Source organism: Ranitomeya imitator, chromosome 5 (genome assembly GCF_032444005.1).
Source record: "Ranitomeya imitator isolate aRanImi1 chromosome 5, aRanImi1.pri, whole genome shotgun sequence".
Classification (NCBI taxonomy): Eukaryota; Metazoa; Chordata; class Amphibia; order Anura; family Dendrobatidae; genus Ranitomeya; species Ranitomeya imitator.
The window spans coordinates 303,942,323-303,967,654 of NC_091286.1; the positions used below are offsets into that span (position 1 = coordinate 303,942,323).

A 25,332-nucleotide genomic window follows, 5' to 3' on the forward strand; every position below is an offset into this window, starting at 1 on the left:
TTGTTACTTATGACTTTTGTGTTTGAAACTGTTAAACTGTAAAGCGCTGCGGAATATGTTGGTGCTATATAAATAAAGATTATTATTATTATTATTATTATTAAAGCAATGCTAAAGTTGAAAAACGCATCAAAAATGCTGCATGTGAACATAGCCCAAGTGGTGGAGGAACATTTTTGTTTTGGGTTAATTATTTTGCCTTATATATAATTCATTACCCTGGAAAGGATGCTCATTAACATATTTACCAGGAAAAATGGGGTAAAGGTACCGTTACACTAAACGACTTACCAATGATCACGACCAGCGATATGACCTGGTCGTGATCGTTGGTAAGTCGTTGTGAGGTCGCTGGGGAGCTGTCACACAGACAGCTCTCTGCAGCAACCAACGATCAGGGGAAAGACTTCAGCATCATTGAAACTGTCTTCAACGATGCCCAAGTCCCCGGGTAAACATCGGGTTACTAAGTGGAGGGCCGCGCTTAGTAACCCGATATTTATTCTGGTTACCATTGTAAAAGTAAAAAAAAAACACTACATACTCACATTCCGATGTCTGTCACGTCCCCCGCCGTCAGCTTCCCGCACTGACTGTGTCAGCGCCAGCCGTAAAGCAGAGCACAGTGGTGACGTCACCGCTGTGCTCTGCTTTACGGCCGGTGCTGACAGTCAGTGCAGGGAAGCTGACGGCGGGGGATGTGACAGACATCGGAATGTGAGTATGTACTGTTTTTTTTTAACTTTTACAATGGTAACCAAGGTAAATATCGGGTTACTAAGCGCGGCCCTGTGCTTTAGTAACCCGATATTTACCCTGGTTACAAGTGAACACATCGCTGGATCGGCGTCACACACGCCAATCCAGCGATGATAGCGGGTGATCAGCGACCAAATTCCCCAACGACCAACGATCTCCCAGCAGGGACCTGATCATTGGTCGCTGTCACACATAATGAGATCATTAGCGGGATCGTTGCTACGTCACAAAAAGCATGACGTTGCAACGATATCGTTAACAAAATCATTATGTGTGAAGGTACCTTAAGACTCTGGCAACATTGCTCAAAGCTGTGACCTGGGAGTTAGAAATGCTTCGAGGGGAATATCCCATGATGTTCCCATTTCAATTGACCACTGTTTCCATCATTGTCATACCTTTTTAGACCTTAAAGGACCCCCAGTGGGATCGCTGTAAAAATGCTCATTGTTCTGGCTGCGTACCCGAGAATTGCAAATTGCTCAAACTGAGCAACGAGCACCTGAGCATTTTAGTGCTCACTCATCACTACTTTTTATGTTTTCCACACTTGTGGCACCCTCTCTGACATGACACTGGAGGCTAAACATAAAGGTATGATGATTGCAAGCTGGGCCAGTTCTTGTCACTGGTCCAATCTATTAACACATAAATCCATCTGATTGTAGATTTGAGTATGTGCCTAAGAAAAGACAAAGTCTAGGTAAGGTTGGACCTGACTCTTCAGTCTATGCATCTCTCTTTATTGGAATGCTAGTAGCTTATTTGTGCAATGGGAGATAAAACATCTGGTCCAACATGTCTAATATACTGTAGCTGTTGCTAGTTCTGCATCAGTAAAGGCCCCGTCACACTGGACGATATCGTTAGCGATCCGTGACGTTGCAGCGTCCTGGCTAGCGATATCGTCCAGTGTGACACGCAGCAGCGATCAGGATCCTGCTGTGATATCGCTGGTCGGGGAAGAAAGTCCAGAACTTTGTTTCGTCGCTGGATCTCCCGCAGACATCGCTGAATCGGTGTGTGTGACGCCGATTCAGCGATGTCTTCGCTGGTAACCAGGGTAAACATCGGGTTACTAAGCACAGGGCCGCGCTTAGTAACCCGATGTTTACCCTGGTTACCATCGTTAAAGTAAAAAAAACAACCACTACATACTTACCTACCGCTGTCTGTCCCCGGCGCTCTGCTTCTCTGCTCTGGCTGTGAGCACAGCGGCCGGAAAGCAGAGCGGTGACGTCACCGCTCTGCTTTCCGGCTGCCCGGCGCTCACAGCCAGAGCAGAGAAGCAGAGCGCCGGGGACAGACAGCGGAAGGTAAGTATGTAGTGGTTGTTTTTTTTACTTTAACAATGGTAACCAGGGTAAACATTGGGTTACTAAGCGCGGCCCTGCGCTTAGTAACCCGATGTTTACCCTGGTTACTGGCATCGTTGGTCGCTGGAGAGCTGTCTGTGTGACAGCTCTCCAGCGACCAAACAGCGACGCTGCAGCGATCCGGATCATTGTCGGTATCGCTGCAGCGTCGCTTAGTGTGACGGTACCTTTACTTGTTTTAGGTTTACACTGGCACAAGTGAATTAGTGTTGTGTCTGCAGGGATAGTTTGTGTATGCTAATGGTCAGTAGTGTGGGTGGCAGGCATCTGTTTAATGAAAGCTTTGCAGAACAGTTGTCACAGTTAATCCTGTTAATAATCCAATTTGGACTTCACTTCAGAGCCCAGAAAATCCTTTTTTTTTGCTTTTAAATCTAGGGTATAAAATTGTGACTACTCAAAAATCATCCCTTTGCTTGGAGTTAATAGTTTACTCTCCCAGGTTGGTTGTAATTGGTAGCACTATCATTCATGTATTGATTGGATTTATGGTCAGTCTCTTTTACTGCTTGTGCCAAGTTTATATTACTTTCAACATTCGATTGCTGCTGATCCTCCTCCTCTTCTTCATACTCCAAATCCAGCAGTATGTAACCTGAAACTTGCAGGTCCCCAACAGATACAGTGTGACAGTGAATATTTGCAAATTTCTATTATTTCTACATCCACATTAATTCCATGCGTGTCCTTACTGACAAATATGTTTTCCTTATCAAGAGACTTCATGGGCGACATGCATGAATTGTTAGCTGCCAATGTCGGTTCTCAAACTACTGTATTTTTCAGACCATAAGACGCACTTTTTTTCCTCCAAATTTAGGAGGAAAGTGTGGGTGCATCTTATGGTTTGGATGTACCAAGTGGGGAGGGGGCAGTGCGAGTGGGATCCACTGTAGTTCTACTCACAGGAGGCAGAAAAAATGTCCACGGTGCCCGGAATCCAGCGCTGGGGAAACTACATGATCCCAATGATTAAAGTGCAGTGAATATTCATTAGCCACTTCCCCGCCCACCTGTCAGCTGAGCAGTGAGCCCTGTTTATGCTGTTTTTTTCAAGTAGTTATTAATTTTCAAATCTTAACTCCTTCACTGTATATGTACAGTGCTGCAGGAACTGTGTTCTCTCAAACTGCAGTACAAATATTTCTGAATCATTGCACGGGCTCATGCTGAGTGCTGCCTCAAACTAGTGTGTCAGTCTATATGAGAGCTGACATCCTGTAGCAATGTCCATGACCAGTGGTAGCACCAACTGCATGCGCTTAACCCCTCTGATGCCGCTGTCAATACTGACAGTGACATCGATGGGCATCCCTCTCTGCTCCCATCAGCAAAATGGGATTGCAATTGTGCTGTGTTGATGGTCTCCATGGTGATCTAGGGCCAAAACATGTCCGTGAGTCACTGAGAGACGGTGGCCTGTAAGCTCGTAGTCAGAGCGGGAACTGACATGCCTCCTTCCTGTGTGAGAGATGCTGATCTAAAGCCCTGCATGCAAAAGCATTGTATAGTTTTAGGTCAGCTATCACTCGGTAGAAAGTTGATGTTCCATACTAAAAAAATCACATAAAAAAGAAGAAAAAAAAAGAAAAAAAAAAATCCAAAAACATCTATTCATGTAAAAACAAAAATAATGAAAAAAGTACACATATTGGGTATAATTGATAAGTACCCAACCTACAAAACAGTGCCACTAGTTAACCTTTTAAGTGAACACTGTAAAAAAAATTAAAAAATTAAGCAAAAAAAGATCATCTTAAGCGCCAAACAAAAACGAGATAAAAAAGACAAATGTAAATAAAAATTGTATCTCTGAAAATGTCATCTTGTCCTGAAAAAACAAGAAGCTATACAGCTCCATCAGCAGAAAAATAAAAAAGTAAAAATTAAGTAAGTAATTAAGTAAAATAATTATTTTTTTTCTATAAAATAGTTTTTATTGTGTAAAAGCACCAAAACATAAAAAAGATATACAGTGGTATCGCTTTAATCATACTAACAAAATGAATAAAGATGCCTTATTAATTTTTCCACATGCGGAACAGCATAAAAAAATCAACCAAGCAATTCTTAAATTGCTGGCTTTTGTTCATTCTGTATCCCAAAAATCAGAATAGAAAATGATCAAAAAATGTAGAACGCAGGACAAATGTGATCCAAAACCTTATGTAAAAAAATCAATCAACCATTTAGGTTGGTCATCTGTTAATGGAAATGAAATGAAGGGGGTTCCACGTTTCTGGAAAAGTGAAATGACTCCCAAAAAATCCAGCAAATTCTGCCTTCCCAAATCCAAATGCCCCCTCTTTTCTGAGCCTCACTCTGTCTAAACCACATCAAGCGTTCACATGTTTGACATTTTTGTAATGATGAAAGCCCTCCTAGTTTACAAGTACGTGTGTCCAAAAGCACAAGCTGGGAACTTTGTACTACAACATACTGGCAATTACAACATACTGGACACAACAAGGGCAGTTTTCAATTTTCACTCAGTAACATCCACTGCTTCTTATTAGAGAAGAGCAAACCTTTTAAGGTTTCCGACCGGCTTGGTTCGGCAAACTTTCCAATGCTCAGCAAATAGCTCACTAAACTTATCTGAACCCAATTGAATTCAATGGGGGCCAAAAGCTGTCAAAACTGCTCAAATTATGGGCAGACACCAGGAAAAGTGGCATCAATTGATTCAGAGTACAAATAGTATAATTGCGCAGCATGGAGCATGGGACAGGGCCTGGGATAGGACTTGGACTAGCATTTGTAGCTTAAACATTGATCAGTAACAGGAGATTGCATGACAGGTGTGGGCCTGGTTGTCACAGGTGTGTAAGAGGCTGTATACTGTCGCTCTGCATCTGACTGCAGAAAGTCTCAGCAGTCTGCTTTGCAAGCTTCTTCCTGAGCCTTCTGTCTTTAGGACCCAGTAGCAACCTTCCCTGTCTCTAGTTGACACACCTGGACCGGGGTGTATATAATTCCCAGCTTGCAGCTGGAAGACGCAGATGATATTTTTCTTTCCAATTCCCTGTTGCGGCTTGAAGCTATAGCAGTCGGCTATCTTCCTCTATGTTGTTTGGAGGACGTCCGTGTTTGTCTCTGAGTCTATTCAAGCTAAGTGTTCCCCTTGTTTGTGCAACCCATCTGCTTTTTGTAGTAGTGGGGATAGACTAGCGCTCATCCTATCATTCCTGGTGCTCATCGCCAGGGTCAGGCAGGGATTAGGTATCCTGCTGGGTGATAGATGCGGAACCAATATAGGGAGGATAGGGCAGACAGGATGATGTTAGATCTGTCTAAAGGTCTCCATTTCCCCCTTCCCTAGTGTTTTGTTTCCTTTCCCTTAACCCTTAATGTTGCATTTAGCCTTTCCTACACATTGCGTGACACTGGTGCAACACACAGGATGGAGACTAAAACTTGGACTCCAAATATTTACAAAAATTATGGTTAGACACCATAAAAAGTGGCATTAATTGACACACCGTAGATATATTATAATGACACAGCAGTCAGGCATGGGCCATGCATGACATAAGGTCTGGGTCAGCATTTACAGCTTTAAAATTATGTTGAAATGATGAGGTGGGTGACCAGTGTAGGCCTGCTGGGCTGAGAGTCCCTGCCAAATTCAGACAACACACGAGGGAGGCCCAACTTAAAGTCAAAACATTTTCAAAAATTATGGCATCAATTGACCCACAGTAGAAATTTAATAATGGTGCAGCATTGATGAATAAGACAGAGCCTGGCCAAACATTTATAGCTTTCAAATTGATTTGTACAAGGTGGATGAGTGACAGGTGTAGGACTAGTGCTCTGACAAGCCTTCCACTACAGGCAACCTACCAGATGGAGACCCAACTTGGAGTCTTCACATTTCAAAACATTATTGGAAAACACCACTAAAGTAGCATCAATTTCTCCAGAGTAGAAATGGTATGATTGGGCTCAGACACCCTTTCCACTAAAGGTGACCCACGAGATGGAGACCCAACTTGGAGTCTCCACATTTCAAAAAATTATCTAAATGGCATACCACTGCATCGCTATCAAAGAAAGGGAGTCAAATAACTCGTCCAGTAACATAAGTTGTCAGTTGTCTTTGGATAGGAGGAGCCGGTGCTTGTTCAGTAGAGCATCCAGTAACATTACCATCTGCCCACGTACACCTCAAACACCACGACTATTCCCCCTTCCACCACAACCTCGCTTTGTCACACTCATATTGGATGTACCTTCCCCTATTTTAATTTGTTGTTTCACTACCCTAGGCATAGACCTGTCAGTCACATGTCACTAATTATTAATCAGTATTTATTTGCTGAGATAGTGTGGCTGGACCACAGAATCAGCACAAAAGATTTATATGCTAAAATGTTGACTGGTGGCTGGAGCACACAATTAGCACACAGGCTTGATATGCTGAAATGTATACTGGTGACAGGACCACACAATTAGCATACAGGATTTAGATGTTGAAATGTGGACTGTTGGCTGGAAAACACAATTACCACAAAGGATTTATATGTTGTACACGAGGACTGATTGCTGAACCACAAAATTAACACAAGGGAATTAGATGCTGAAATGTGGATTGATGGCTGGAAAACACATTTAGCACAAAGAATGTATATGCTGAAGTGGTGCCTGGTTGCTGTAACACTGAATCAGCAGCACTATGGATTTATATGCTGAAGGCTGAAGTGGTGACTGATCGCTGTAGCACATAATCAGTAGCGCTATGGATTTATATGTAGAGGTGACTGCACCACAGAATTAGCTCCCCAGATTTATATGCTGGAAGGTCAATTTGACACAGGGTCTTATCTATCTGAACTAGCTGAAAATAAATCACCTAGTTAACTATCTGACTACATGCAGCAGCAGCCTCACTATGATGTTACAGTGGTGCCAAAGCCATTTGTCCATTTTTTATTTGGAGAAGGACATGTGAAGTCAGCAACCAATGACAGAAGCTCTTGGGTCTGGCTGTTGTGGATGGTTTCTGCGCCCTGTTTGGCTATCGGAATCTCTAGATGGCGGTATAATGTGAATACACACATGGGTTAGCTTCACCCAATATAAAGAATGCAAATCCTTTTGCGTCACAGGGCCGCAATACCACACAGAGAGCACAAGTAGAGTTACAGAACTCTGTCCCAAGACAAGGGGAAAGAGTTTCTCTAGACCTCTTACACTCGACACCGCTACTGTGGTGTCAGGGATAGAAATGAAATTAATAATTTATCGCACAAGAGTGTGTACAACACCACTCTTGCGGATGCCACTAACCACCCTAACTAGGGCCAGTAAAGCCCACTAAGCGTATGGCACATCACTGGCAGTCGCTGCTGAGAGACGCTGAATTGTGTGCTGGATGTGCAGAGTAGCACTGTCTGGCGCTAGGTTGCTTCCACCATTCGCGAGCAGGCATCAACACTAGGGAAGGGAATGATTCGGAGCTTTCATCCATCGACAGGCATACATCCATACACACATTAGCAAGTTTACACTAGCGCATGGCCGAGCAACCATGCGAACCATTTATAGCAGTAGCGCTCCGGGACCTTCTTGATGGTCCAATACGAGCTGCAACAGGACCTGAGCATGTGACCCCCAATTTCCAATGGGAGGTTATCCCGTGGGCATGCTCAGTATGGGAAAAGCAGGACTTAGTCCCAGAAAGGCCTGCTCGCTGCTGATCAGTGCTGGCTAGAAAGGCAGAGCCTGTAAAGGCAGCAGTAACCATTCACACAGTATCAGCTTGAGCCAGACGCTGGGAACGAAGTCTCTGCTGAGCAGGTTCCACTGCGACTGGAGGGGAATGTGAGACCAGTGGACATGGTTTGAGATTCCCCCTGTGCAGCGGCAGGAACTCGACACCCAATACTCTGAAGAACAAATATCTGTATGCAATTTTGCACGTAGGGGTATAATCAGAGCCTCATTGAATTACATTTTGAGCATGATGTAATATGGATCCATAATAAAGCGTTTTAAAAAAGATATAAAGCAATCAATACCAAAATTTCACTCTTGGGGAAAAAAGGTAATAGAATTGACATATTTGAACTGTTTTCTATATTGATTGCTTTTAATATAGTATACCCGCTTAATAAAATTTGTGTTCCTTATGTGGAAATAATAATTCAAAATGTAATGTTAATTCAATTAACTATTGAAATCAGCAAAGAGAACCTATCAGCCTTTTATGGTTAAGCAAATAATAGTATTTGAAATGATATAATGATTTTGAAGCATCTTTTCTTAATATTCTGCACTGTGACATTCATCTGTTACCCATCCTAGAAATGTATTAATGTATTATTATTATCCAATCGCTTACTAAAACAGGCATAAAATTGTGACAAGTCTCCTTTAATGAATATAAAGAAATATAGCATCAATATACTTAAATTTTCTTTTGTCTTTGTTGCAGAAGAAACATTGTTTTAGCATATTATACATGGTTTTAAGCTATGTTCAATTGTTGGCAAGACATTTAGCTCCCCCCCCCCCCGCACTGAAACTAAGATAAATGAACAAAGACAAAATAATTGGCATTCCACATACCCATGGGAGTTCCAACTCCATAACCTTTAGAATCTATAAGGCCTCCAATCTGTGTCAGGTTACAGTTGCGTTGTGTGACAAATTCAATGGTTGTTGACTCCATTAAAAAGGCATAATCAGAGGTGAGCACACGCTGGATACCTTCTTCATTATTTTTAACAAGTACCGACTGGCTTCTGCTATTCATAAAAGCCCACATTTTTTCATATGTTGGTATTTTAGATTTCTAAGGAAGAACAAACAAAAAAATATTTATTATTTGGTAATATTTTTATTTTGCTAAAATTATTATTGTACATTAACTATACAATACTAGATTGCATCATTTAATTTGCAGGATTCACATATATTTTTATATTTTTAACCTTAACTATTGTATGTCATTCATATCCACCAATGTTTGCAACATTTTCTCAATTTCAAATTTCTCATGTCCTCTGTAGGTAATCAAAAACTTTTGCATTAAATATCAGGATAACTTCTAGATTTTAAATTAATTTGAAACAGTATGATCTACATTGAAAGTTTGGAAAATAAAGCTTGTAGGAACATTAAGGATAGTTTTTCACTTATAATTTAAGGATAGGAATAAATTATTAGCATAAACCTCTTTCCGACATCGGGCGTAAATGTATGCCGATGTCAGACTCGCTCCCTTTGATGTGGGCTCCGGCGCTGAGCCCACGTCTTTTCCGGTACATGTCTACTGTTTTGAACACCTGACATGTGCCTCTCACAGCTGCGGGTGGAATCTCAATTGCCCCTGGGCTGTTAACTAGTTAAATGCTGCTGTCAATCTCTGACAGCAGCATTTAATGCGAGCTTCCAGCAAGCTCTCCGGAAATCCCGCCTATCTGTGACCCCGTCTCATGATTGCAGGTCAACGATGGTTTGGCATTACAATCAGAGGTCTCCTGCAGACCTCTATGGTTGTCACAGCTGGATTGCTATGAGCCCCACCCAGTGGTCGGCACTCATAGCAGGTGAGCAATTCTGCTTCATGCAGGCAATCTGGTCATCACCTGTATGTAGCAGAGCCAATCAGGAGACTATTGAGGGATGCCAAAGGTAAAAAAAATGTTTTTAAAAATATTTAAAAAAATATAAAAGTTCAAATCACCCCCCTTTTGACCCCTCAAAATAATACAATTAAAAAATCAAACATACACATATTTGGTATTGCCGTTTTCAGAATCGCTCAATCTATCAATATAAAAAATATTAACCCGATCCCTATACGTCGGAATGAGAAAACAACTAAAAATGGAATTATGTTTTTTTCACCGCCACAACATTGCAATAGCGGGCAATCAAAAGATCTTATCTGCACCAACATGGTATCATTAAAAATGTCAGCTCGGCATACAAAAATAAGCCCTCTGCCAACCCGAGATCACAAAAAATGGAGACGTTACGGATATCAGAAGATGATGCTTTTTTGTTGACGAATTGATCTTTGAATTTTTTTTCACCTCTTGAATAAAAAGAAAACCTATACATGTTTAGTGTCTATGAACTCGTAATGACCTGGAGAATCAAAAGGGCAAGTTTTAGCATTTAGTGAATATGGTAAAAACTGTGGTATTGCACTTTTTTGCAATTTCACAGTATTTGGAATTTTTTTTTGTCTTTTAGTGCACAACATGGTAAAACCAATGGTGTTGATAAAAAGTGTAACTCGTCCAATAAAAATCAAGCCCTCACTTGGTCATTTAGATAAAAAAAATAAAAAAGTAATGGCTCCAGGAAGAAGGGGAAAAAAATTGAAAAGCAAAAGCAAAAATACCTCTGGTCATTAAGGGGTTAACTGCCAATAAAAGACCTGGAATTAGTTTATTAATTTTTATAAATTAACAACAATTTGTTTTAACCAGTTTAAAATAGATTTATCTAAAGAATGAAGGACGTTTTCATGCAGCAAAAAGTAAAAAAAATAAGGTTACAATTTTTGAAAATTATAAAACATGCATATTTGGTGTCACAAATCTTTAACAAACATTCAATTATTGTGCTGTGTGTCCTCCATGATGAATGTCGCAAAATAAAAAGATACAGAATTGCTGTTTTTGTCATATTTTATAAAAATTATAAAACATGCATATTTGGCGTCACAAATCTTTAACAAACATTCAATTATTGTGCTGTGTGTCCTCCATGATGAATGTTGCAAAATAAAAAGATACAGAATTGCTGTTTTTGTCATATTTTATAAAAATTATAAAACATGCATATTTGGCGTCACAAATCTTTAACAAACATTCAATTATTGTGCTGTGTGTCCTCCATGATGAATGTTGCAAAATAAAAAGATACAGAATTGCTGTTTTTGTCATATTGAATTCAACAAACGTAATAAAATTACGTATAAATACCACAGGCAGATGTATGCCACGTTTGAAAAAAGTATGATAATGATAAATCACACAGACAGCCTTTTTTCCAATATTTACAGTGGGCACAGAAAGTATTCAGACCCCTTTAAATGTTTCACTCTTTGTTTCATTGCAGCCATTTGGTAAATTCAAAAAAGTTCATTTTTTTCTCATTAATGTACACTCTGCACCTCAATCTTGACTGAAAAAAAGAACTGTAGTAATTTTTGCAAATTTGTTAAAAAAGAAAAACTGAACGTTTTTCACACCTGGATTTGGGGATCCTCTGCCATTCTTCCTTGCAGATCCTCTCCAAATCCAAATGTAATGTTTATTTTTTATAAGGACTGTAATATGAAAAAAATATATAAAAAACTTTATACTCACTTCCCTGCTCACCTATTTGTCACTCACCCTCACTTGACTGTTCCTCATCGCATTTTTGAGTCAGCGGTGCTTAAATATTTTGGGTATCTGTCATTAGCCAAGGCTTCTGGGTTTTTCTATGGCCATGAAGGTTCTGCATTTGTGCCTGCAAAGGTCATGGAGCATGCCATGATATATGGGCTGTAGCCTTTGCAGGCCTTGCAAACCCAGAAGCCTTGAGTAATTTCAGAGGCACCGACACCGATGAGAAGATACTACGAGACAGGACTGGTGGTGTGGTGAGTATTGGAGTGGTGGGAAAGGTGAGTATATGTTTTTTTTCTTATTCTGTAACATTTTGATGGCTTCATGCAGTTAAATAAATGGTGGCCTTCAACTCGCATTTTGCTGAATTTGTAAATTACAAAAAAAATCAGCTTTTTGGTGAATGCAGATTTTTATAAAATTCAAATAGAATTAAATTCCTCTGAAATGTATTTATTCATCTATGTTACCGACATGTATTCTGACTGCAATTACCTTGTATATAACCAACGTAGATGACATAGATGAAGATTGATCTTGTTTCCTAAATGTGTTTTTTAATATTTCAGGTACTGATACATCCAGACAGGGGGAATGCTGATAAATTTATATATGCTTGATGAGCCATGGTTCTACTAATGCCATGTGTGAGTCAGTGAGGGAGATCATATGCAAGGGTCGGTATATATCCCCCAGGATGCATACAAAGTCCTATTAGACTATCTGGAGTGCCTTGTGTTTACAGCAGGACAATTGTGAGTCACAAGGCAAAGCAAAAGTAAGTGTGGACCTGGTCAACCTATTTGATCAAGGCAATGTTCAGGAAAACCCATTAAGGGTTTTTATGTTTTAAGCAGACTGCATGATGGTAATGGAGCGGTCTACTTCCTACAAACCGGGTCTTACAGGTGGCCCATGGCCACAGATTCCAGTTAAAAACCCTGCAGTATAGGGTTTTGTTATCCGTGTGGAGTTTGAAGCAAGCAGAGCAGTTGGCTCTGCAAAAGCTCAGCCTGTGTGAGGGAACACAGATGCAATCAGAACAAACTCCTGGCACCCCACAGCATGATACGGTGGTGCAGTCACCCTTTGCAACTGGATGCATTTCTGGACTGTCTTATTTCAGGGCTGCAGAGGAAACATTTGTGTTTTGTTTGTAAGTTTGGACATTAAAGCTACATTTTACTTCGAACTTTCCTGGGTCACTGACTCAACATCACATAGCGTAGACACCACTGCACCACACATGCTAAAGTCAAACAGACAAAGATAATTTCACATACAACTTGTAAAAAAACAGTTGGTATTCATGGTTGTTTTTTTCAAAACTAGACACCAATGTTAAAAAATTAATACAGAGGATAGCAACCTCTGTACATGATAGAGTTTCCAGAAAAAAATTGCTGTCATAAGCACCACAGTTAGCAATAGCTTAAGCAAAACATAGAGAATGTAATCAAAATTTATAGCAGGAATAATTCAGCCTCTTAGCAGAAAATAAAATTGAAAAGATTGCAATCATGAGCAATGAACCTTTGCACAGGGTACAAACACCTGTCGTCTCCAACATGACATGATAAAAAAATTGGCTGACCCTTCATTGACTGCAGTAGAAGAAAGTAAAGGTCCCTGAGTAGTTATCATTGTGTCCTGATGTCTTCATCAGTTACATCAATTAAGGGATTACTCAAAAATACATATACATGCTTAATAAGCAAAGAATTTGCATAATCTGAACTATTTTTCTTATGTAGCTTTACCACATAAGTAATAAAGGTACTCAGGCACCCACTTGAACATTATTACAAAAGACTGCATGCTGTCATTGATGTAGAAAAAGGCTATGCTTGATAATAACTTATAATTTATAAGCACATTGTCACTATAAAACAGAGGGCACAATTGGCCTCCTTTATATCTTGGAAAACATATTATTAGGAAGGAAAAAGAGTGCATTATGGACTATGTAACCCAACAGTTGTCTCAGTCACAGCTGAAGAATGTTACCTCTGACAGAGACACTTCCAGTTTGAGTCAGTGTTGACTGATCACAAAAGACAAAGTAAAAGTGAGCTTTTTTTGACATTTTCTTAAATTTGAAGTGCCTGAATAGTCTCTGCACTAAATCATTAAATTGGCTGTTGGTTACTACTAGCGATGAGCGAGTATACTGTGAGTATTTGCTAGTGCTCTGAGTATTTGCTAATGCTAGGAGATTTAGTTTTCATTGCCACAGCTGCATGATTTACAGCTGCTAGACAGGCTGAATACATGTGAGGAATGCCTGTTTGTTAGGGAATTCCCACATCTGTCCAGGCTGCCCCGCAGCCATAAATCATGCAGGTAAGGCCAAGAAAACGTAATCTCTGAGCACTAACAAATACTCAGAGATCATCCGAGCGTGCTCGGGAAAACCCGAGCAATGAGTATACTCGCTCATCACTAGTTACTACCTGTTACCATTTGTTTCTATGGTGAAGTCAGTTTTAAAGTACTATAGCCTTGTTTTTGTTAAAGAGCTTGAAATGGCTTGGAGTCAGCCCTAGGAGAACTCAGTGTTACACACGTTTTTTAAGGTCATTTGGAAGCTTTCCGGACTTTGCTGCAAATTGATTTGTTGCAAATTGAACTTTGGGGAAAAAATTGACAAACCTATTAAATTTGAATTTCAAAAGATTCAATAATCACCAGAAAACAGCTTGCTATGTAGTTGCTGACCCTAATGTAGCTTATCCATAAGTCATTTTCACATGGTAAGCGTTGCATAGCTTAAAGTTAATAATGTTTAGAAGTATGGTATACTGAGGACCAATATATGTCAGCTAAGTGCCTAGTATAGTGCACAGTCTGTAGTGATGAGCAAATACATTCGGCACTATTCATTACTCACACAAATAGTACGGTATTCGGGATATTTGTTACTCGGCGAGCAATTTGCTATTAGCCTCGGTATTTTCAAGTAACCCGCCCTGCATGTTTGGCACTTTATTTATAGCCAATGATTATGCTGGGCTTGCTTGCCAATCACAATAATGTCGACACCATCTTTAGTAGTGTTGAGCATTCCGATACCGCAAGTATCGGGTATCGGCCGATACTTGCGGTATCGGAATTCCGATACCGAGATCCGATATTTTTGTGATATCGGGTATCGGTATCGGAAGTGTAAAATAAAGAATTAAAATAAAAAATATTGTTATATTCACCTCTCCGGCGGCCCCTGGACATCAGCGGGAGGATCCGGCGTCCGGCACGGCTTCTTTCTTCAAAATGCGCGCCTTCAGGACCTGTGGAATGACGTCCCGGCTTCTGATTGGTCGCGTGCCGCCCATGTGACCGCCACGCGACCAATCAGAAGCCGCGACGTCATTCCTCAGCTAAAGTCCTAGAATGAGCGCCTTCTAGGACCTGAGGAATGACGTCGCGGCTTCTGATTGGTCGCGTGGCGGTCACATGGGCGGCACGCGACCAATCAGAAGCCGGGACGTCATTCCACAGGTCCTGAAGGCGCGCATTTTGAAGAAAGAAGCCGTGCCGGACGCCGGATCCTCCCGCTGATGTCCAGGGGCCGCCGGAGAGGTGAATATAACAATATTTTTTATTTTAATTCTTTATTTTACACTTTAATATGGATCCCAGGGCCTGAAGGAGAGTTTCCTCTCCTTCAGACCCTGGGATCCATGAGGATACCTTCCGATACTTGATGTCCCATTGACTTGTATTGGTATCGGATATCGGTATCGGCGATATCCGATATTTTTCGGGTATCGGCCGATACTATCCGATACCGATACTTTCAAGTATCGGACGGTATCGCTCAACACTAATCTTTAGTGTGGCATTACTGTGATTGACTGGCCTTTCAGTGTCATAGGGGATATTGAAACCATGCTGATGCCATCTTGTGTAAATTAAATCTGGAAACAGCATAGTGTGAGCGTAGTGTGTGCACGGGGAGAGTGAAAATAGCATATAGGGAGGGAAGCACTTTTAAGAGCTACCAAGAGTGAAGATTAGTTCACTCTTAGGTGGGGATAGCATAGGGAGAGATTTATTATGAGGAAAAGGCAGGCACCTGGGTGTTATCAGAACAAGTACTGTACATGCCGCAGATCTCTGCTAGTTTGCATTGTGTAGTATACTGTAGAAACAGACTGTGAGATTAGAGAGAGATTGCAGGGTTTCATCGACTACCATAATATACAAAGCTGCTCTTTTTAGAACCAAATAATATTACTTAGTACCAGCATATTCTAAAAAAAATTTTTTTAAAGCTACATAATATTCCTGCATACCAGCATATAAGAAAAACTTTTTTTTGTAGCTAAATAATATTCCTCACTGCCAACATATAGTAAACATCTTTTTTTAAAAGCTCATTGCTAAATAATATTCGTCACCTATTGCTCAAATAGCTAATATTTATCTAGCAGTTGTGTGACTGGGGCAAAACATGCTGAACTATGCAAACGTCAATATTTACCAGTAATTTCTCTGAGTCTGCTGTTGGCATGTGTCATAAAGCTTTTGTAAATAAACAAAAAAAATTATATTGGTTAAATAAATAGTGCATATTTATCTAGAAGTTGTACATCATCTGCAAAGCCTGCAGAGATATGCAAACGTCACAATTTACCAGTGCCAATAATTTTCCTTACTCTGCTGTTCCTGGATGGCAGAAAAGCAATTTAAAAAAACTAATTTTCAATTGGTTAAATAAACAGCGTATCTTTTTCTAGCATTTGTGCAACTGGTGCAAAACCTGCTGAGATATGCAAATGTGACTATTTACCTGTCATTTTTGTGAGTCTGCTGTTGACATGTAAAATAAAGCTGATAACTAGAGTTGAGCGACCTTGACCTTTTTAGAGTCGAGCCGGGTTTTGCGAAACCCGACTATGTCCAAAGTCGGGTCGAGTGAAATCGGCCGATTATGACGTAAAGTCGGGATCGACCGAAACACGAAACCCAATGCAAGTCAATGGGGCAGCATAGTCGGCAGTGAGTGGGGGCCAGGAAAACACCTAGAGTGGCCATTTTAATGTCAAAACCATCCATTCTTCTTAATGAAGCTTGTCAAGCGTAATTTACCTTATAATAATTGGAAGGCATTTGAAATTGGGGGTCATTTGGCTAAAGTTGTGGGGGGTAGGGCTGGTTCAAGTAATTAGTGGGCCCAGGAAATCTGGACCACGTCACGGCAGTGGAGCAGGGAGAGGTAAGTATTTCAACTTTGCAAGTGCTGTGAACCTGAGCAAGCAGGGGGGGCCCACTCGTTGGCATTGGCACTGGCACAGGGCCCCTCAAAGTACAGCGGTGTGTTTGCACGGCGGGGGCGCCTCCCACCGGCAGCAACACTTTTGCGTACTATGAGAGGCCCTGTGCCAGTGACGTCGCCAACTAGTATTCCTCCCCCCACCTGATGAAGGAACCTGCACTTTCATCTGCACCTTCCTCTTTGTCCCCGTGTAAGGTGGTATGGTATGCGGGAAGAGCAACCTGACTTTCAGCAGGGTCACAATGTTGTTGTGTAGCGTGCACGGGGAATGTTGCGTTATGGGTCAATGTACCAGCAGACTCATCTATCACTGGCTGGGCAATGGGCACGATGAAGTGGAAACACAGATATAGGCCCAAAGAAGAAAGTGGGCTAAATGCAGTTCAAAATTGGTAACACAGGAATAACCAGGGGGCATTGCAGTGGAGGACAACTGGAATGAGAGGCTGACACAGAGAGTAGGGCCAAATCAGTAAGTAGTCGAAATGCAGTTCAAAATTGGCAACCGTAGTAAACAGGCGGCACAGCTTTGTTCAGTGGAGGAGAACAGCAAGGAGTGGCAGACACCGATAGTAGGCCCCAAACCAACTAGTACGCCAAATGCAGTTGTTCCATTTAACCACAATTTAATGAGAGCCTGAAGATAGAAGCTCAGGAAAGGCAACCTGGGGAACACCTTGGAGTGTAACACACCATCTCTCTCCACCCCATACCCATTTTGTATGGCCTAATGCAGTGTACTTTTCTACAACTACTAAACGAGAGTCGGAAGACCGAAGCAATGGCAAGGAAACCTGGGGAACACCTTAGAGTGTAACACACCCTCTCTCTACACCCCATACCCAATTTGAAGGCCTAATGCAGTGTAGTTTCCAAGAACTACTAAACGAGAGCCGGAAGATCGAAGCTCAGGAAAGGCAACCTGGGGAACACCTTGGAGTGTAACACACCCTCTCGCTACACCCCATACCCAATTTGAAGGCCTAATGCAGCGTAGTTTCCAACAACTACTAAACGAGAGCCGGAAGATCGAAGCTCAGGAAAGGCAACCTGGGGAACACCTTGGAGTGTAACACACCCTCTCTCTACACCCCATACCCAATTTGAAGGCCTAATGCAGTGTAGTTTCCAAGAACTACTAAACGAGAGCCGGAAGATCGAAGCTCAGGAAAGGCAACCTGGGGAACACCTTGGAGTGTAACACACCCTCTCGCTACACCCCATACCCAATTTGAAGGCCTAATGCAGCGTAGTTTCCAACAACTACTAAACGAGAGCCGGAAGATCGAAGCTCAGGAAAGGCAACCTGGGGAACACCTTGGAGTGGAACACACCATCTCTCTACACCCCATACCCAATTTGAAGGCCTAATGCAGAGTAGTTTCCAAGAACTACTAAACGAGAGCCGGAAGATCGAAGCTCAGGAAAGGCAACCTGGGGAACACCTTGGAGTGTAACACAACGTCTCTCTACACGACGGAAGGGCTGATTCTTAGGAAGGAAGGCTGTTGGAAATAAGCATTGCGCGTCCGAGGGTGATTATATTCTTATTAGGTATATACTCACCCTCGGACGCGCCCTGCTTCTTTATTTGGAATGAATGTTTATTTGCAATGTGGTGTTGACTTTCTCTATTATTTTGGTAATTAATGATTTTATTATTTTCATTATTTTGCATCTTCTCGGCAATAATATAAAGAAGACGCGACAGGACAACACTCGGTGGATGCCATATGTGTGTTTTCAATTTAAAAAAACTTTCAGTTAACTACTTGCAGGAGAAAGTAATTGTAGCTGGTGGCCATTTTTAGTACTGTACCAGATTAGAGTTGTGTGTTTGTTTTTAATGTTAAAATGTCTGCATTTGATATCTCACCAGTATTTTCTTTTTTATAAGCAAAATACTTATTTTTATATTTTCTGATGTTGGTTCCAGGGGTACACGGCCAGCAGTGCCCTGGTCAGTGTAGTAGTAGTTGAAAGAATGGACCGCAGACAGGCATCGAAGGCCTAAAATAATAACACATGGCTGTAGGCAATTTTAAATTGGTTCCAGGGGTACACGGACAGCAGTGGTGTGGTCAGTGGAGGCCTAGTGGAAGGAGTGACCGCAGACAGGCATCGAAGGCCTAAAATAATAACACATGGCTGTAGGCACTTTTAAATTGGTTCCAGGGGTACACGGGCAGCAGTGGTCTGGTCAGTGGAAGTCTAGTGGAAGGAGTGACCGCAGACAGGCTTCGAAGGCCTAACATAACAAAATTGGGCTGGCTGTAGGCACTTTAAATTGGTTCCAGGGGTACATGGGCAGCAGTGTATGGTCAGTGGAAGTCTAGTGGAAGGAGTGACGGCAGACAGTCTTCGAAGGCCTAACATAACAAAATTGGGCTGACTGTAGGCACTTTTAAATTGGTTCCAGGGTAACACGGCCAGCAGTGGCCTGGTCAGTGTAGTAGTTGTAGAAAGAAGGGACCGCAGACAGGCTTCGAAGGCCTAACATAACAAAAATGTCAAAACAATGGTATTGTCAGTGCCAGGCATTGAAGGATGTCAGCGGCTAGACTACACATTGGTGAAGCTGTGAGAGATAATTTTGCTAGTGGTAGAGCACTGTTTGAGCTGGGGGGGGGAACTGTCTTGTGGCCGGCGGTACAGGCACAGGGCCCCTCATATTACAACGGTGTGTCTGACGTTGGGTGCGCACCACCACCGCCAGAGACACTTTATTGTACTATGAGGGACCCAGTGGCAGTGCCGTCGACCAAAAGCGGCCACACCCACCTCTTCAGACAAACAGCACTCTCAAGGGTCCAAGCGCAAAGTGGCGATAGCACGGCCCCGTGTGGGGAGTTTGGCCATTTCGTGAGGTGGAAACATGTCGTATGCTGGACAATCAGGTGAAGAAAATTACGAGATTGGAAAAGTCATTCAGAATAGTCCACAGGCAAGACCTTTTCATAGGAAAGCTAGGTGTCAGCCGGGCAGGGTGGGGCAAAAGATTTTGAAATCCAGTTGTGGTTCATTTTAATGAAGGTTAGATCATCTACATTTTGGGTAGCCAGACGAGTCCTTTTTTCTGTTAGTATTGAACCTGCAGCACTGAATACTCTTTCTGATAGGACACTAGCTGCCGGGCAAGCAAGCTCCTGCAATGCATATTCTGCCAATTCTGGCCAGGTGTCTAATTTGGATGCCCAGTAATCAAATGGGAATGACGGTTGAGGGAGAACGTCGATAAGGGATGAAAAATAGTTTGTAACCATACTGGACAAATGTTGTCTCCTGTCACTTTGAATTGATGCTGCAGTACCTGTCCTGTCTGCGGTCATAGAAAAATCACTCCACAACCTGGTCAGAAAACCCCTCTGTCCAACGCCACTTCTGATTTCTGCCCCTCTAACACCTCTGGTCTGCTGGCCCCTGGAGCTCGTGTGAGAACGATCACGGGCGCTGTGTGCAGGGAATGCCAGAAGCAAACGGTCAACAAGAGTTGATTGTTTTGTTGCTAATATTAGTTCCAAGTTCTCATGTGGCATAATATTTTGCAATTTGCCTTTATAGCGAGGATCAAGGAGGCAGGCCAACCAGTAATCGTCATCGTTCATCATTTTTGTAATGCGTGTGTCCCTTTTGAGGATACGCAAGGCATAATCCGCCATGTGGGCCAAAGTTCCCGTTGTCAAATCTGCGGTTGTGCTTGGTTGAGGGGCAGTTGCAGGCAAATCTACGTCACTTGTGTCCCTCAAAAAACCAGAACCCGGCCTTGCCACGCCACCAATTTCCCGTGCCCCCGGGAAAGCTTCCTCATTAAAAATATACTCATCCCCATCATCCTCCTCATCCTCCACCTCCTCTTCGCCCGGTACCTCGTCATGTACACTGCCCTGACCAGACAATCGCTGACTGTCATCAAGGCTTTCCTCTTCCTCTGGTGCAGACGCCTGATCCTTTATGTGCGTCAAACTTTGCATCAGCAGACGCATTAGGGGGATGCTCATGCTTATTATGGCGTTGTCTGCACTAACCAGCCGTGTGCATTCCTCAAAACACTGAAGGACTTGACACATGTCTTGAATCTTCGACCACTGCACACCTGACAACTCCATGTCTGCCATCCTACTGCCTGCCCGTGTATGTGTATCCTCCCACAAAAACATAACAGCCCGCCTCTGTTCGCACAGTCTCTGAAGCATGTGCAGTGTTGAGTTCCACCTTGTTGCAACGTCTATGATTAGGCGATGCTGGGGAAGGTTCAAAGAACGCTGATAGGTCTGCATACGGCTGGAGTGTACAGGCGAACGGCGGATATGTGCGCAAAGTCCACGCACTTTGAGGAGCAGGTCGGATAACCCCGGATAACTTTTCAGGAAGCACTGCACCACCAGGTTTAAGGTGTGAGCCAGGCAAGGAATGTGTTTCAGTTGGGAAAGGGAGATGGCAGCCATGAAATTCCTTCCGTTATCACTCACTACCTTGCCTGCCTCAAGATCTACAGTGCCCAGCCACGACTGCGTTTCTTGCTGCAAGAACTCGGACAGAACTTCCGCGGTGTGTCTATTGTCGCCCAAACACTTCATAGCCAATACAGCCTGCTGACGTATGCCAGTAGCTGCCCCATAATGGGAGACCTGGTGTGCAACAGTGGCAGGTGCGGATGGAGTGTTTGTGCGACTGCGGTCTGTGGACGAGCTCTTGCTTCTGCAGGAGGACGAGGAGGAGGAGGAGGAGGGGGTGCGAACGGCTACAGACAACTGTTTACTAGACCGTGGGCTAGGCAGAACTGTCCCAAACTTGCTGTCCCCTGTGGACCCTGAATCCACCACATTTACCCAGTGTGCCGTGATGGACACGTAACGTCCCTGGCCATGCCTACTGGTCCATGCATCTGTTGTCAGGTGCACCTTTGTGCTCACAGATTGCCTGAGTGCATGGACGATGCGCTCTTTAACATGCTGGTGGAGGGCTGGGATGGCTTTTCTGGAAAAAAAGTGTCGACTGGGTAGCTCGTAGCGTGGTACAGCGTAGTCCATCAGGTCTTTGAAAGCTTCGCTTTCAACTAACCGGTAGGGCATCATCTCTAACGAGATTAGTCTAGCTATGTGGGCGTTCAAACCCTGTGTACGCGGATGCGAGGCTAAGTATTTCCTTTTTCTAACCATAGTCTCATGTAGGGTGAGCTGGACTGGAGAGCTGGAGATCGTGGAACTAGCGGGGGTGCCGGTGGACATGGCAGACTGAGAGACGGTGGGAGATGGTATTGTTGCCGCCGGTGCCCTAGATGCAGTGTTTCCTACTACGAAACTGGTGATTCCCTGACCCTGACTGCTTTGGCCTGGCAAAGATACCTGCACAGATACAGCAGGTGGTGCGCTAAATGGTGGTCCTACACTGCCGGAAGGGATGTTGCGTTGATGACTAGCTTCATTGGCCGAGGGTGCAACAACCTTAAGGGACGTTTGGTAGTTAGTCCAAGCTTTCAAATGCATGGTGGTTAAATGTCTATGCATGCAACTAGTATTGAGACTTTTCAGATTCTGACCTCTGCTTAAGGAAGTAGAACATTTTTGACAGATGACTTTGCGCTGATCAATTGGATGTTGTTTAAAAAAATGCCAGACTGCACTCTTTCTAGCATCGGATACCTTTTCAGGCATTGCAGACTGAGCTTTAACCGGATGGCCACGCTGTCCTCCACCAGGTTTTGGCTTTGCCACGCGTTTTGGGCAAGATACGGGCCCGGCAGATGGAACCTGTGGCGATGTTGATGCCTGCTGCGGCCCCTCCTCCTCCTCTGCTTCAGAACTGCTGCCGCCTGCACCCTGTTCCCCCAATGGCTGCCAATCGGGGTCAAGAACTGGGTCATCTAATAACTCTTCTTGTACCTCCTGCGCAACTTCGTCTGTGTCACCGTGTCGTTCGGTGGTATAGCGTTCGTGATGGGGCAACATAGTCTCATCAGGGTCTGATTCTTGATCAGCACCCTGCGAGGGCAATGTTGTGGTCTGAGTCAAAGGACCAGCATAGTAGTCTGGCTGTGGCTGTGCGTCAGTGCACTCCATGTCAGATTCAATTTGTAATGGGCATGGACTGTTAACTGCTTCACTTTCTAAGCCAGGGACGGTATGTGTAAAGAGCTCCATGGAGTAACCCGTTGTGTCGCCTGCTGCATTCTTCTCTGTTGTTGTTTTTGCTGAAGAGGACAAGGAAGTGACTTGTCCCTGACCGTGAACATCCACTAACGACGCGCTGCTTTTACTTTTACCAGTTTCACGAGATGAGGCAAAAGAGCTAGAGGCTGAGTCAGCAAGATAAGCCAAAACTTGCTCTTGCTGCTCCGGCTTTAAAAGCGGTTTTCCTAATCCCAGAAAAGGGAGCGTTCGAGGCCTTGTGTAGCCGGACGACGAACCTGGCTCCACAGCTCCAGACTTAGGTGCAATATTTTTTCCCCCACGACCACCTGATGCTCCACCACTACCACTACCCTCATTACCAGCTGACAATGAACGCCCCCGGCCACGACCTCTTCCACTAGACTTCCTCATTGTTTTAAAAACGTAACCAAACTAACGTTATTTGTTGCAGTCACACAACTTACACGGTGAGCTATAACTTCTGTATGATTTAGCTACCCCTTTACAGGTTGGTGAGACCACAGCGAAAATCAGGCCCAATGTTACACACTCTTTTTTTGGTGGCTGCAAATTAGAGAGATGCCCCACACGCAGGACTGTCACTGAAGCACAAATGTTAATATTAATGTCACACTATTATTTTTTTTTTATTTTTATTTTTTTCAGGAACACTTTAGAAACCCCCCAAAAAAAAAAAAATAGATTTTTGCAGGGAGAATTTAGAAAACAAATGTAACAAACTATATGCTTTCTATGGGCCACTGAGTGAGAGATGACGCACACAGGAATCAGGAGTGGCACACAAGCCCAGAGGCCAATATTTTTCTACCAATGATTGATGGAGTTATTTTCTCTGGTAGATTTTGGAACCCAAATCAAGGAAAAAAAATGTAGGCTTTCTATGGACCACAATTGGAGAGAGAGAGAGAGAGAGATGGCACACCCAGGAGTCAAGACTGGCACACAAGCAGAAAGGCCAATATTAATCTCCCACTGTTTTTTTTGGTTGTTTTTTTTTTTTTTTTTTTCAGGGAGACTTTAGAAAAAAAAATAATAAAAAAAATATGATTTTATCAGGAAGAATTTAGAAACCAAATAAAATAAAATGATTTTTTCAGGGAGAATTTAGAAAACAAATAAAACCAAAAATAGGCGTTCTATGGCCCACTGACTGAGAGATGACGCACCCAGGAGTCAAGACTGGCACACAAGCAGAAAGGCCAATATTAATCTCCCACTGTTTTTTTTGGTTGTTTTTTTTTTTTTTTTTTTCAGGGAGACTTTAGAAAAAAAAATAATAAAAAAAATATGATTTTATCAGGAAGAATTTAGAAACCAAATAAAATAAAATGATTTTTTCAGGGAGAATTTAGAAAACAAATAAAACCAAAAATAGGCGTTCTATGGCCCACTGACTGAGAGATGACGCACCCAGGAGTCAAGACTGGCACACAAGCAGAAAGGCCAATATTAATCTCCCACTGTTTTTTTTGGTTGTTTTTTTTTTTTTTTTTTCAGGGAGACTTTAGAAAAAAAAATAATAAAAAAAATATGATTTTATCAGGAAGAATTTAGAAACCAAATAAAATAAAATGATTTTTTCAGGGAGAATTTATAAAACAAATAAAACCAAAAATAGGCGTTCTATGGCCCACTGACTGAGAGATGACGCACCCAGGAGTCAAGACTGGCACACAAGCAGAAAGGCCAATATTAATCTCCCACTGTTTTTTTTGGTTGTTTTTTTTTTTTTTTTTTTCAGGGAGACTTTAGAAAAAAAAATAATAAAAAAAATATGATTTTATCAGGAAGAATTTAGAAACCAAATAAAATAAAATGATTTTTTCAGGGAGAATTTAGAAAACAAATAAAACCAAAAATAGGCGTTCTATGGCCCACTGACTGAGAGATGACGCACCCAGGAGTCAAGACTGGCACACAAGCAGAAAGGCCAATATTAATCTCCCACTGTTTTTTTTTTTTTTTTTCAGGGAGACTTTAGAAAAAAAAATAATAAAAAAAATATGATTTTATCAGGAAGAATTTAGAAACCAAATAAAATAAAATGATTTTTTCAGGGAGAATTTAGAAAACAAATAAAACCAAAAATAGGCGTTCTATGGCCCACTGACTGAGAGATGACGCACACAGGAGTCAGGAGTGGCACACAAACCCAGAGGCCAATATTTTTCTACCAATGATTGATGTAGTTATTTTCTCTGGTAGATTTTAGAACCCAAATCAAGGAAAAAAAATATAGGCTTTCTATGGACCACAATTGGAGAGAGAGAGAGAGAGAGAGAGAGAGAGAGAGAGAGAGAGATGGCACACCCAGGAGTCAAGACTGGCACACAAGCAGAAAGGCCAATATTAATCTCCCACTGTTTTTTTGGTTGTTTTTTTTTTTTTTTTTTTTCAGGGAGACTTTAGAA

General features: G+C 42.4%; 1 protein-coding gene across 2 annotated transcripts in view; it reads right to left on the bottom strand.

Annotated features, from left to right (window-relative positions):
- The window catches only part of GRIK2 (glutamate ionotropic receptor kainate type subunit 2), a 1,405,635-nt gene that overhangs the window by 85,935 nt on the left and 1,294,368 nt on the right, over window positions 1-25,332 (bottom strand). For both annotated transcript variants that reach the window (XM_069726310.1, XM_069726309.1), the window contains one exon: window positions 8,709-8,934. In XM_069726310.1, coding sequence (XP_069582411.1) covers window positions 8,709-8,934 — 226 coding nt within the window. The remainder of the gene's footprint in view (window positions 1-8,708; window positions 8,935-25,332) is intronic.